Below are 14,148 nucleotides of genomic sequence, written 5' to 3'. Positions count from 1 at the left end.
CAAATATTTGCCCCAAATTGACCCCAAAACAACCCTACACTGGCAATGCCTGTATACCTGCAGTGCACAACTATAGGTCCAGCCTTCTGAAAGGACTGGCAATGCCAGTATACCTGCAGTGGACTACTATAGGTCCAGCCTACTTAAAGGATTGGCAATGTCTGTATACCTGCAGTGGACTACTATAGGTCTAGCCTACTTAAAGGACTGGCAATGCCTGTATACCTGCAGTGCACAACTATAGGTCCAGCCTACTGAAAGGACTGGCAATGCCTGTATACCTGCAGTGCACAAGTCTAGGTCCAGCCTTCTGAAAGGACTGGCAATGCCTGTATACCTGCAGTGGACTACTATAGGTCCAGCCTACTGAACGGACTGGCAATGCCTGTATACCTGCAGTGCACAAGTCTAGGTCCAGCCTTCTGAAAGGACTGGCAATGCCTGTATACCTGCAGTGGACTACTATAGGTCCAGCCTTCTGAAAGGACTGGCAATGCCTGTATACCTGCAGTGCACTACTATAGGTCCAGCCTTCTGAAAGGACTGGCAATGCCTGTATACCTGCAGTGGACTACTATAGGTCCAGCCTACTGAACGGACTGGCAATGCCTGTATACCTGCAGTGGACTACAATAGGTCCAGCCTTCTGAAAGGACTGGCAATGCCTGTATACCTGCAGTGGACTACTATAGGTCCAGCCTTCTGAAAGGACTGGCAATGCCAGTATACCTGCAGTGGACTACTATAGGTCCAGCCTACTGAAAGGACTGGCAATGCCTGTATACCTGCAGTGCACAAGTCTAGGTCCAGCCTTCTGAAAGGACTGGCAATGCCTGTATACCTGCAGTGGACTACTATAGGTCCAGCCTACTGAACGGACTGGCAATGCCTGTATACCTGCAGTGCACAAGTCTAGGTCCAGCCTTCTGAAAGGACTGGCAATGCCTGTATACCTGCAGTGGACTACTATAGGTCCAGCCTTCTGAAAGGACTGGCAATGCCTGTATACCTGCAGTGCACTACTATAGGTCCAGCCTTCTGAAAGGACTGGCAATGCCTGTATACCTGCAGTGGACTACTATAGGTCCAGCCTACTGAACGGACTGGCAATGCCTGTATACCTGCAGTGGACTACAATAGGTCCAGCCTTCTGAAAGGACTGGCAATGCCTGTATACCTGCAGTGGACTACTATAGGTCCAGCCTTCTGAAAGGACTGGCAATGCCAGTATACCTGCAGTGGACTACTATAGGTCCAGCCTACTGAACGGACCGGCAATGCCTGTATACCTGCAGTGGACTACTATAGGTCCAGCCTTCTGAAAGGACTGGCAATGCCTGTATACCTGCAGTGGACTACTATAGGTCTAGCCTACTGAAAGGACTGGCAATGCCTGTATACCTGCAGTGCACAACTATAGGTCCAGCCTTCTGAAAGGTCTCCTGTTTGGAGTTGACTGTGTTGAGGAAGTCCAGCACCACACTGGGGTCGCTGGGCACCCCGTAGTCCGGCCATGTCTGGAAGTGGTACAGCCACACGCTCCGCACCTCGTCTTTCTGTCAGGGAAAATTGACTTTAGAAATAAGGCGTGTTCTGAGAAAACTGTGCATAATGCATGTGCGTAAAGTGTCATCCCAGATTAGCCTGTGCAGTCTGCACAGACTAATCAGGGACAACACTTTCCGCTTTTATGGTAGTTTTCGTTTAAATGAAGTCTCTTCTTTTCAAAAATCCAATTTAGGCGGAAAAAGTCAACCCTGATTAGCCGGTGCGGACTGCACAGGCTAATCTGGGACGACACTTTACACACATGTATTAAGCCCAGTTTTCTCAGAACGCAACTCAAATGATCCCTAGGTTAATGTTGTTCTAAATAACTCCATGAATTTGTGTAAAAATAAATAACGATTTCTAACCCTTTATCACTTAAGATACATATTTTGACTTGTAGTCCCTTAGAAAGTTACATTTAAACAAATACCTTTCTTACTAAATTCAAGTTTTTAAGGGTTCATTTCCAAACCTTAGTTACTGATGAGCAGCAAATAGCATACAATCTGAACAGCCTGTTCTGGTTTTATGCTGGTTGCAAAAGCCATTTTTACTTTGCTTCTGATGGGGAAAAGCGTTCAGTAATTTTTAAGAGCAACATCATTTTCATGTTATTTACATGGTTGGTGAAACCCTGTTATAAATAATATACAAACATGTTATTTCACAGCCTTTTATTCTAGAATAAAGTTAAAGGGGCCTTTTCATATTTTGATAAATTGACAAAATTAAAAAAAAAAATTCATGTTAGTTATGATATTTGTGAGGAAACAGTAATACTGAACATTTACCATGTTCTAAAACAGTCATTATATGATTGTTTTGAAGATTTAGAAACCTGAAAATAATAAAGCGTTGCAAAGCAAAACGACTGAATAATTTGGAGAGTTCTGTTGTTGTTGTTATATTTTGTGAAACTACGAGGATTGCTTATATAACGCATAAAATACATTTGTCATTGTATGAGCATGGATGGCCGAGTGGTTTAAATGGTAGACTTTTACTCCAGGACTCCAGCGGTCAGTGGTTCCAGTCCTCTTGAGAGTTACTTTTTTAAATTGTATTCTTGATTTTTTTTACTGGAATTTTCAGATCCAATGTTTAAATTTGTCAATATGAAATAAAGCATTGTTTGACAAACTTCTATACATGCCAAAATCTGTGAAAAGGCCCCTTAAATACATTTTTGTTTGCTATAATGTTTTGCTGTTTTAACAGCGATTTAGTAATATTGCAGAAAAAACCTGACACTTTTACTTTGTAAGCTGGTTACCAGTGTTCGACATGATGTGCTACAAATTTGGGGCATGAAAGTTGAATGTCATAGACATTTACTTTAATTTTAATTTCAAATAATCCATAAAAGTTCCAACAGTTAAGGTGCAATGTGCAAGCTCTCTTAATAATCAATCTCCCTAACTCATAACCAGTGCGAAGTTCACATACTTCTGCAAGTAACTGACAGGTGCCCCACAAGACTGAGAGGTAAATGGGAGAAAAATATCTTATAAGTATTTCAGCCTTGTTCTGAGAAAACTGGGCTTAATGCCTGTGCGTAAAGTGTCATCCCTGATTAGCCTGTGCAGTCCGCACAGGCTAATCAGGGATGACATTTTCCACCTCAACTTGATTTTCAGTAAGCAGGGACTTCCTTGAAACTAAAAATACCATAAAAGCGGAAAGTGTTGTCCCTGATTAGCCTGTGCTGACTGCACAGGATAATCTGGGACAACACTTTACGCACATGCATTAAGCCCAGTTTTCTCAGAACGCGGCTCATTTCTTGATCAATCCCAGCACAGGTCATGTGGCATTGCTATGTATCATACCTTCTCAGTTTTGTAGTCTAGACTTACTGACCTAGCCCGCCAATTTGATTAATGAACAAGACCTGCATTTGTGCAACACAATTCCCCTACTTTGAAGTCCTACAGCAGCTGTTATCGAGAAAACAAGACCCATAACTCAGTCCACGGACCGGACCAAACCCACCATTCATCTAAGGACAAATAAGGGATGAATTAGGCCCCAATTTGATCACAATAAAACACTTCAACATGAAAATAATATTCCGGCCAATAAACTGACAGACAGAGTGGCTCTTATATAATCCCCTTAAATGAAACCAAAACATTTCACTTGCCGTTGCTTAACAAACATATAATATTCCATGTGGAGCAGACTCCAATATACCCCATACAATGTTACCAAAACTTCACTTGCCTTTCCGTCACTGTTCTCCCCGCGTCACTTCCAGCTCCCGAGTAATGTAGTCTTTATCTATGTCCTCCTTTTTTAATTTAACAATGATGGTCCCTTTGAACACGGCCATTCTTTTCTCCTTCTCCTGCGCATCAGGCCAGTAGCGCATGGCCTTTATCTGGGGGTAAAGATTGCAACATTTATTTGTGTCTTGTTCTGTGAAAATTGGGCAAAATACATGTGCGTAAAGTGTCGTCCCAGATTAGCCTGTGCAGTCTGCACAGGCTAATCAGGGATGACACTTTCCGCTTTCATTATATTTTTCATTTAAAGGTAGTTCCTTTTTACCGAAAAATCTAGTTTAAGTGGAAAGTGTCATCCCTGATAAGCCTGTGCGGATTGCACAGGCTAGTATTGGACGACACTTTACACACATGCATTTTTCCACATGTTCACAGAACAAGACACATTTCAGAAGTGAAATAGGGAACAACAGATTTGCCAAAAGAATGTCATCCACTATAATAATGTCATCCAAATTTTTCATTAAATATTTGCAGCACAGTATAATGTAAACTTTACCTTAATTTTTGAAGTTAAATAAGGGACATGATTGTGTTAAACAGCTCTCTTGGTTATGGGCATGCACATTGGCCCAATAATACGTGGTGTCTATTTGTCTAAAAAATGTCTTTTTTATATTGTAATTCTTAAACAGAGCAAGTTCCACTTCTCTCTTTTTTCTGAAAATTAACATTTCTTTAAGAATTATTGTACCACATTCCCCCCCCCCCCCTTACCTTTCCCCTCTCGACCTCCTTGGTCGTCATGACGATGACCCGACAGTTTTCCTGCCAGATCATGCGCCACATGTCCACAATGGTGTTCTGTAAGCAGCCCTGCGTCGCCAAGTAGCTCTTCTTAGGCTCAATATTGTCATCCTCCGCCTGAATGAAACAAACAATACTTTAGCCTAGCTCGTGAAAAATAATGAATGAAACAAACAAGAAACCATCGGAGACGGGTGATGCTCCCCAAAGGTTTTTTTGTCACAATATTGCACTATATATTTAGATAAAAGGAAAAGTCTTGAGAGGCATAACTTTGGACAAAAAATACGATGGATGGTTTAGCAACTTAAAATTTCAAAAAGCCATAACTCTCTAAATAAATCATCTAACCAGAACCCACAAATAACATGCGCATCTCCTAAAGGTAGTTAAGCTTCCCATAAAGCTTCATTGAATTCCGGTTAGTTTCTGAGAAATAGCCCTGACAAGAAGTGCACTATATGTACAGTTAATGGAAAATTTCAAAGGGCCATAACTCTGTGAAAAATCATCCGACCAGAACCGGCTGATGATATGCACATCTCCTCTTGGTAGTGAAGCTTCCCATAAAGTTTAATTGAATTCCGGTCATTAATTGCTGAGAAATAGCCCGGACAAACATTTTGCACGGACGGACACAGGCACAGACAGACGAAGCGGCGACTATATGCTCCTCCCAAAAATTTTGGGGGAGCATAAAAACAATTGAACTCACAAGAGGACTACTATGGCCAATGAGTTAAGACAAATTCCACAAAACTTTCAATTTGCAATAAATATTTGTTATCTGCACAAGTTTTAGAATTCTGCATATTTTACAAAAGCAAAATATATATATCAGCCTTGTTCTGAAAAACAGGGCTAAATGCATGTGTGTAAAGTGTCCTACCAGATAAGCCTGTGCAGTCTGCACAGGCTAATCAGGGACGACACTTTCCCCCATTTTCACTAAGAAACTTCCTCTAAACAAAAAATATCATAAAAGTATTGTCACTGATTTGCCTGTTCAGGCAGCAGAGGTTAATCTTGAACAATACTGTACACACAAGTTTTAAACCTATCTTTCCAAACAGCTGCTAATTTTACAAACAAAAGTAATGATATTTGAAGATATTTATTAACTATTTACTGTTATATGGTTTGCATTGATGTAATCTGAGCCCAGGACGTCCGGATCTCCATCTCGTAAACACACCCGAGTATGGTCAACTGAAATTTTGAGTGTTTTACACATCAGAAGTCATAAACCCTTTGCATGCGGGGAAATTTGTTGTCTGCTAAAATGTCATATGTTGAATTTCTAAAATAAGCATTTTCTTAGATTTTTTTCAAAGAATATTATCAAAATAGCAAACAGTTTGGATCCTGATGAGACGCCACGTTCTGTGGCGTCTCATCTGGATCCAAACTGCTTGCAAAGGCCTTCAAAATTCGGTTCCAGCACTGAAAGAGTTAATCTTTCACCTATCAGAAGCAAAGCAAACAAGGGACAAAATTGTCACAAAACCAGGTTTTCATTGTGAAAAAAAAATCTGATAAAGGGATAAAACTCAAACTGAACTTTTGAAATGACCAAAAAAAATTAACCCCCTTTGTAAGTTTTTTTTTTTTTTTTAAATCTATTTTTAGTCGTGGCGACCTTGACATTGGAGATATTGACGTGATTCTTTCGTGGGAAACACCGTCCCATGATGGTGAACAAATGTGCCAAATGATTTTAAAATCTCACAATGAATGACATAGTTATGGCCAGGACAAGCTCATTTATGGCCATTTTTGACCTTTGAACTCAAAGTGTGACCTTGACCTTGGAGATATCGACGTAATTATTTCGCGCGACACACCGTCCAATGATGGTGAACAAATGTGCCAAATGATTTTAAAATCTGATGATGAACGACATAGTTATGGCTCGGACAAGCTCATTTATGGCCATTTTTGACCTTTGAACTCAAAGTGTGACCTTGACCTTGGAGATATCGACGTAATTTTTTCGCGCGACACACCGTCCAATGATGGTGAACAAATGTGCCAAATGATTTTAAAATCTGACAATGAACGACATAGTTATGGCCCGCACAAGCTTATTCCGCCAGCCCACCAGCCAGCCAGCCCGCCCGCATTCGCCAATCTAATAACCAGTTTTTTCCTTCGGAAAACCTGGTTAAAAATACCATGTGCAACAAGCACAAAACCAGAACAGCCTGTGAGAAACTCTCAGTCTGTGAAGGTTTTATGCTGTTTGCTGCTTATCAGTACCTTAATGTTGGAAATGCATTATTAAAACTGTAAACTTGCAAGAAAGGTCTTAAATTTAATTTGATTTTCTTAGGGACTACAAATGCCTCAAAGTGCGTATGTGATTGGTAAAGGGTTAAGCTTTTACATGCCCAAGGGTCAACTGAATTGTGGCCCAGAATCATCTGTGTTAACGCATCAGTAGTTATTAAACATTCACATTTAATCAATAGTCAACTGAAATGTGGTTGGGAAACATCAGTGTTACCACATCAGTAGTCGTTGAACATTAACATGTGTGATATTCAACTGAAATGTGGTGGGTAAACATCAGTGTTACCACATCAGTAGTTATTTAACATTAACATGTGTGATATTCAACTGAAATGTGGTGGGGAAACATCAGTGTTACCACATCAGTAGGCATTAAACATTAACATGTGTTATATTAAACTGAAATGTGGTGGGAAACATCAGTGTTACCACATCAGAAGGCATTAAACATTAACATGTGTGATACTCAACTGAAAGGTGGTGGGAAACATCAGTGTTACCACATCAGAAGGCATTAAACATTAACATGTGTGATACTCAACTGAAATGTGGTGGGAAACATCAGTGTTAACTTCATGGTACAATAGTTTCATATCTATTTAGCTTTATGTGAACTTTCATGATAAAAAGTTGTGTACCTACGTTTTTACACAGAAGAATAGTTCTGCATCTACTTTACATGTAGTGTCATGTGTACTTACATGGCAGAATATTTTTGTATCTATTTTTCGCTTTATTTTCTGGTCGACCTCCTTCTTTCCGGCTAAACAAGTGCTTGACCTCTTGCTGTTGTAAATGCTGAAAAATGTAAACATTTTATACAGGTTACAGTAACAAAAAAATTCTTAAAGTCTAGTGGTTAATAAAAGTACATTATTTTTTTACACAGTCCATGCATAAAAAAAATGTTGCTTTAAACTTGAGATCAACTTATTTGGGCTGGTCACACACAATATTTTGGTTATATCATCCATGCATACAAGATCTAAACACCCAAGGACAACAAGGTAAAACTGAACTTCCCAAGTACAATCTACTTAAACTTAATGTCTCAAAGGAAAACTGGAGGTAGGACCAGGAGGTAAAACTGTATGCCCCAAGGCCAATGGTGCATTCTTTGATTCTTTCCCAAATGAGATGTGGGGGCAAAACAGCCTCTATAACGCTCAAAATCTACATAAAATTTGTAAAGTATTTGAATTTTCGTAAAATAAAGTTTAACAATTATAAATCGGTGTTCTTTATAGCAATTGCAGAAATTTAGTCAGGTAAAATAGATGTTTGTAGATACAAAATGCTCGTTTTTATGCCCCCGCATCGAGAGATCGGGGGTATATTGTTTTTGGCCTTTCTTTCTTTCTTTCTGTCATTCTGTCCCAAAACTTTAACCATACAGTAAAGTTTTGCAATAACTTTTGAAATATTGAACATAGCAACTTGATATTTGGCATGCATGTGTATCTCATGGAGCTGCACATTTTGAGAGGTAAAAGGTCAAGGTCATCCTTCAAGGTCAAAGGTAAAAAAAAGCGGCGCAATAGAGGGCATTGTGTTTCTGACAAACACATCTCTTGTTATCATTGTTTTGCATATTTAATTCCATTTTAATTTTCTGCAACGATATCTATTCATAAGAAACATGAACACTAACATGGTACCATTTTAGTGTTTGTGTGTTGTATGAATAGATATATTTGTGGGAAATAAAAATGGAATTAATTGTGTCACAAATAAATAAATTACGAAATACTTCACGAAATGTTCTTGATTTTGAGAGTTATAGAGGCTTTAAATACAAAGCTTTTTTCACGATATTGTTACAGCGCAAACGGACACAGCTTAGATTTATCTGCAGTGTGAACACTGTTGAAATTTAAACATGCAACATGTAGTAACACCATAACAGTTCAGTTTTAGCTGCGCATTTCTCTTAATGAGTCATTATTGAGAGCACATATATGATTTTAAGTGTTTGACTTAAACTACAACAATATAGAGAAATGATTTTATCTCCCTCAATTACAGATACTGTATTCACTTCCTCATTTTCTATAACATTTTACATAACCACCTACTGAAATGTTTAACAATCTGAAAAGGATGGCGGATTTTGGCATCAATTAGTTTCCTTGTTTGCAAATGGTGGCAGGAAGAACTAAAGCAGCCTCTCAAAAATGTATTTGTATTCATCAAGATTTATATTTTTAAATGTTAAACTTTTGCAAAGTTTATCTTCAAAAATCAACATTTATTTTCCTTGCAGAAAATGCGCAAACCAGCATTGGTTTTAAATTATACAAAAATAAAACCATCTAACATGCAGACCTCTTCCTCCCAAAACCACTTGCATCCAGAAAAACAAATTGAAATATTCATATTAACTTAGACACAATATCAATGTTCAGGGGTGTGATTTTTCCTCCTTTCAGCTAATTTCCTCCCTTTCAATGCAAAACTTATTTTTCAAATAGTTATAAACTTTGCTTTATCTATGTATAAATATAGAGTTTGATTGAAGCCTGCTAGGGTGGTAGTGCATTGTCCTTCCCTGAGTTAGTTCTTAACCCTTTGCATGCTGGGAAATTTGTCGTCTGCTAAAATGTTGCCTGCTAAATTTCTAAAATTAGCATTTTCTTCGATTTTTTTGTCAAAAAAAACTATCAGAATAGCAAACAGTTTGGATCCTGATGAGACGCCACGTTCTGTGGTGTCTCATCTGGATCCAAACTGTTTGCAAAGGCCTTCAAAATCCGGTTCCAGCATTCAAAGGGTTAAATCTCACCCCTGATGTTATTGTAATATTGTTTCTATAACATATTTTTGTCTCAAATATAAAATTCTTTGCTATTTCTACCTTGTTTTGGCCAGTTCTCAATAGTAAACAAGAAACGTCATATCACTAGGCTACTTTTCTGCTTTGATAGAATAATGTGCATAATCTGTAGTACATGTTATAGTATATGTAAACTTTGAGGAGAAATTTATGAATTCAAACAATAAACAAGACTCTTCCCGAACATATCTGTAAGCTTCAATTGAATACCTGGAGTAGATAGTGATACAAAGATGTTTCACTTTAACCCTTTCCCACTTAGAAGCAAAAAGAAAAAGGCTATGTGTAAACAGCATAAAACCAAAACAGCCTGCGAGTAACTCGCAGTCTTTGGGGTTTTATGCTGTTTGCTGTTCATCAGTATCTAAGGGTTGGAAATGAAGCCTTTAATACTTGAATCGAGTAAGAAAGGTCTTTAATGCAATTAAACTTTCTTAGGGACTACACATGCGTGAAAATACATATCTTAGTAGTAAAGGTTTAAATACGTATCTAAGTGGTAAAGGTTAACATTAACTACAGCATAACGCAAATGCCAATGTGGGCACGAGAGTGAGTAATAGATGAATGAGATGAATAGCTGAGCTTAAGTTCAATTTAATTAAAGACTTTTCTTAATAGATGCAAGTTTTAAAGGCTTCATTTTCAACCCCTAGATACTGGTGAGCAGAAAACAGCATAAAACCTGTACAGATTGCAAGTGACTCGCAGGCTGGTCTGGTTTTATACTGTTTGCACATTGCCAGCTATTCTGGTTTTATGCTGTTTGCACATAGTTGGCTGTTCTGGTTTTATGCTGTTTGCACATAGCCATTTCTACTTTGCTGCTGAGTGGGAAAGGGTTAAAACTACAACAAATAATGTGCATACACTTCACACTTAACAACTTATATCCAAATGTTTTACTGGCAATATATATCAGTTGAATAGGAATTGAAAAACAAACAAGGGCTGTTTGTAAAACATGCATGCCCCCCATATGGGCTGTCCGTTGTAGTGGCAGCCATTGTGTGAATACTTTTTTTGTCACTGTGACCTTGACCTTTGACCTAGTGACCTGAAAATCAATAGGGGTCATCTGTGAGTCACAATCAATGTACCTATGAAGTGTCATAATCCTAGGCAAAAGCGTTCTTGAGTTATCATCCGAAAATCATTTTACTATTTCGGGTCACCGTGACCTTGACTTTTGACCTTGTGACATCAAAATCAATAGGGGTCATCTGCGTGATCAATCTACCTGTGAAGTTTCATGATCCTAGGCATATGCCTTCTCGAGTTATCATCCAAAAACCATTTTACTATTTCGGGTCACCGTGACCTTGACCTTTGACCTAGTGACCTCAAAATCAATAGGGGTCATCTGCGAGTCATGATCAATCTACCCATGAAGTTTCATGATCCTAGGCGTATGCATTCTTGAGTTATCATCCGGAAACCATTTTACTATTTCGGGTCACCGTGACCTTGACCTTTGACCTAGTGACCTCAAAATCAATAGGGGTCTTCTGCGAGTCATGATCAATCTACCCATGAAGTTTCATGATCCTAGGCGTATGCGTTCTTGAGTTATCATTCAAAAACCATTTTACTATTTCGGGTCACCGTGACCTTGACCTTTGACCTAGTGACCTCAAAATCAATAGGGATCATCTGCAAGTCATGATCAATGTACCTATGAAGTTTCATGATCCTAGGCCCAAGCGTTCTTGAGTCATCGTCTGACAACCACCTGGTGGACGGACCGACAGACCGACAGACCGACCGACATGAGCAAAGCAATATACCCCCTCTTGTTCGAAGGGGGGCATAAAAAATCTAACATAAAAACCTTTCATTACCACAACCAAGAACCCATGCAAGTTTTACCATGCATTTTGGGTAATGGCATACCTCAAATTCGTCCCAGAATCCCCCTCTACTGGTACTGCTTGGTGCGTTCTGGTTGGTCGTGTCCTTGGTCAGCTGGGTCACACGGTTGTCTATGTTGCGCGCTGCTATACGGGTCGCGTTGTATGGCTGAAATGATCGTGGGCTTAATTCATGTGCGTGAAGTGTCATCCCAGATAAGCCTTGCAGTCCATACAGGCTAATCAGGAAGGACACTTTGCAGTCCGTACAGGCTAATCAGGAAGGACACTTTGCAGTCCGTACAGGCTAATCAGGAAGGAAACTTTGCAGTCCATACAGGCTAATCAGGAAGGACACTTTGCAGTCCATACAGGCTAATCAGGAAGGACACTTTGCAGTCCATACAGGCTAATCAGGAAGGACACTTTGCAGTCCATACAGGCTAATCAGGAAGGACACTTTGCAGTCCATACAGGCTAATCAGGAAGGACACTTTGCAGTCCGTACAGGCTAATCAGGAAGGAAACTTTGCAGTCCATACAGGCTAATCAGGAAGGACACTTTGCAGTCCATACAGGCTAATCAGGAAGGACACTTTGCAGTCCATACAGGCTAATCAGGAAGGACACTTTGCAGTCCATACAGGCTAATCAGGAAGGACACTTTGCAGTCCGTACAGGCTAATCAGGAAGGACACTTTGCAGTCCATACAGGCTAATCAGGAAGGACACTTTGCAGTCCGTACAGGCTAATCAGAAAGGACACTTTGCAGTCCGTACAGGCTAATCAGGAAGGACACTTTGCAGTCCATACAGGCTAATCAGGAAGGACACTTTGCAGTCCGTACAGGCTAATCAGGAAGGACACTTTGCAGTCCATACAGGCTAATCAGGAAGGACACTTTGCAGTTCATACAGGCTAATCAGGAAGGACACTTTGAAGTCCATACAGGCTAATCAGAAAGGACACTTTGCAGTCCGTACAGGCTAATCAGGAAGGACACTTTGCAGTCCGTACAGGCTAATCAGGAAGGACACTTTGCAGTTCATACAGGCTAATCAGGAAGGACACTTAGCAGTTCATACAGGCTAATCAGGAAGGACACTTTGCAGTCCATACAGGCTAATCAGGAAGGACACTTTGCAGTCCATACAAGCTAATCAGGAAGGACACTTTCCCCCTAAGCTGGAGTTTAGTTCTGAAGAGAATCCCTTTAAAAGTGGAAAGAGTCATTCCTGATAAGCCTGTGCATACTGCACAGGTTAATCTGAGACGACACTTAACACACATGCATTGAGCGCAGTTTTCCCTAACTGAGGCTCAATAATGAGAGATTGTTCAGAGGTCAGGGACTCACAAAACTCCCTTTGATGAGTATAGGCACCCCAATTAGTGTTGTCCTAGCATCCATGGGATGCGTGAACCCCTAATCATGGCATACTTTTCATCCCAAGTAATGCATTTCATATGAAACCAAATACCCCATACCTGATGATATACATGTCTTGAATGCCTCAATGCCCCTGTTGTTTTCACATCAAAATAGGATATTTATCGCATAAACAAGAAGAAACGTAAAGTTTAAACTTCAAATGGCTCCTTTTCAACAGTAAGTTGAACAAATTTTCTTCACTCTCAATGGGGTTCTGGCCCTTGATGATATAAAACATCCGTTGAAGTTTCAAAAGGATAGAACTTTATATGTAAACAAACAATAAATGTGTTTGTCGGAAACACTATGACACCTTCTGAGCCGCTTTGAATGATTTTTTTTTACCTTGACCTTTCACCGCTCAAAATGTGCAGCTCCATGAAATACAAATGCATGCCAAATAGGAAATTGCTTTCTTCAATATTGCAAAAGTTATGGCAAAATGTTAAAGATTTTCTTTTTTCTCAAATTTAAGGGGAGATAATTCTGGACTTATAACTCCGATATTGCTCATTTTCAATAAGGTTTGACTCATCATTCAGATAAAGACACTGTGCAAGTTGGGAAATGATTGGATGAAAACTGTGGACTTAATTGCATAAACAAGCCTTATTTCACAATTTTCTCAAATTGAAAGGGAGATAATTCTGGACTTTTTACTCTGATGTACATGTAACCCATTTTCAATAGGTTTTGAGTCCTCATTAATATAACTACACTGAACAAGTTTGAAAGAATCGGACGAAAACTGTGGACTTAATCGCGTAAACAAGAAAAAGTCTTACGCACGCACGCATGGACGGACGACGGAAACCACACCATTACATAAGCTCTTCAGGCCTTCGGCCAGTTGAGCTAAAAACAAACAATTGGCATACGTCTGCCAAGATCATTTAGGTCTTTCCAATATAAAAGTTTGAGAAGGAACCACCAGTAGTAAAAATAAAGTAGAAAACACATGACAACAAAAAATATGGTCACAATTGGGACATGAAACATACATAAAAAAAGCTCTGGTAAAACAATAAAAAATATTAATAATTTTCACTGTTAATTATTACTCTTTGAAACAGTGAATTATCAGTTTTATTAACTGATAATACTCCATAAACCAACGAAAAGCATAAAATAAAGCGTTAAAAGTATATAGTAACAGT

At 39.2% G+C, this 14,148-nt stretch overlaps 1 protein-coding gene across 1 annotated transcript in view; it reads right to left on the bottom strand.

Annotated features, from left to right (window-relative positions):
- The window catches only part of LOC127840764 (tyrosine-protein phosphatase non-receptor type 11-like), an 83,802-nt gene that overhangs the window by 37,900 nt on the left and 31,754 nt on the right, over positions 1-14,148 (bottom strand). The window contains exons 6-11 of the mRNA XM_052369179.1: positions 11,602-11,727; positions 7,577-7,673; positions 5,713-5,792; positions 4,554-4,700; positions 3,785-3,931; positions 1,402-1,556 (exon numbers count right to left, since the gene is read on the bottom strand). Of these exons, the coding sequence (XP_052225139.1) occupies positions 1,402-1,556; positions 3,785-3,931; positions 4,554-4,700; positions 5,713-5,792; positions 7,577-7,673; positions 11,602-11,727 (752 nt within the window). The remainder of the gene's footprint in view (positions 1-1,401; positions 1,557-3,784; positions 3,932-4,553; positions 4,701-5,712; positions 5,793-7,576; positions 7,674-11,601; positions 11,728-14,148) is intronic.

Source organism: Dreissena polymorpha, chromosome 8, assembly GCF_020536995.1.
Source record: "Dreissena polymorpha isolate Duluth1 chromosome 8, UMN_Dpol_1.0, whole genome shotgun sequence".
In the NCBI taxonomy this organism is placed as follows: Eukaryota; Metazoa; Mollusca; class Bivalvia; order Myida; family Dreissenidae; genus Dreissena; species Dreissena polymorpha.
The sequence above is the reverse complement of the archived record's forward strand: the minus strand, read 5'-3'. Positions and strand labels throughout refer to the sequence as shown.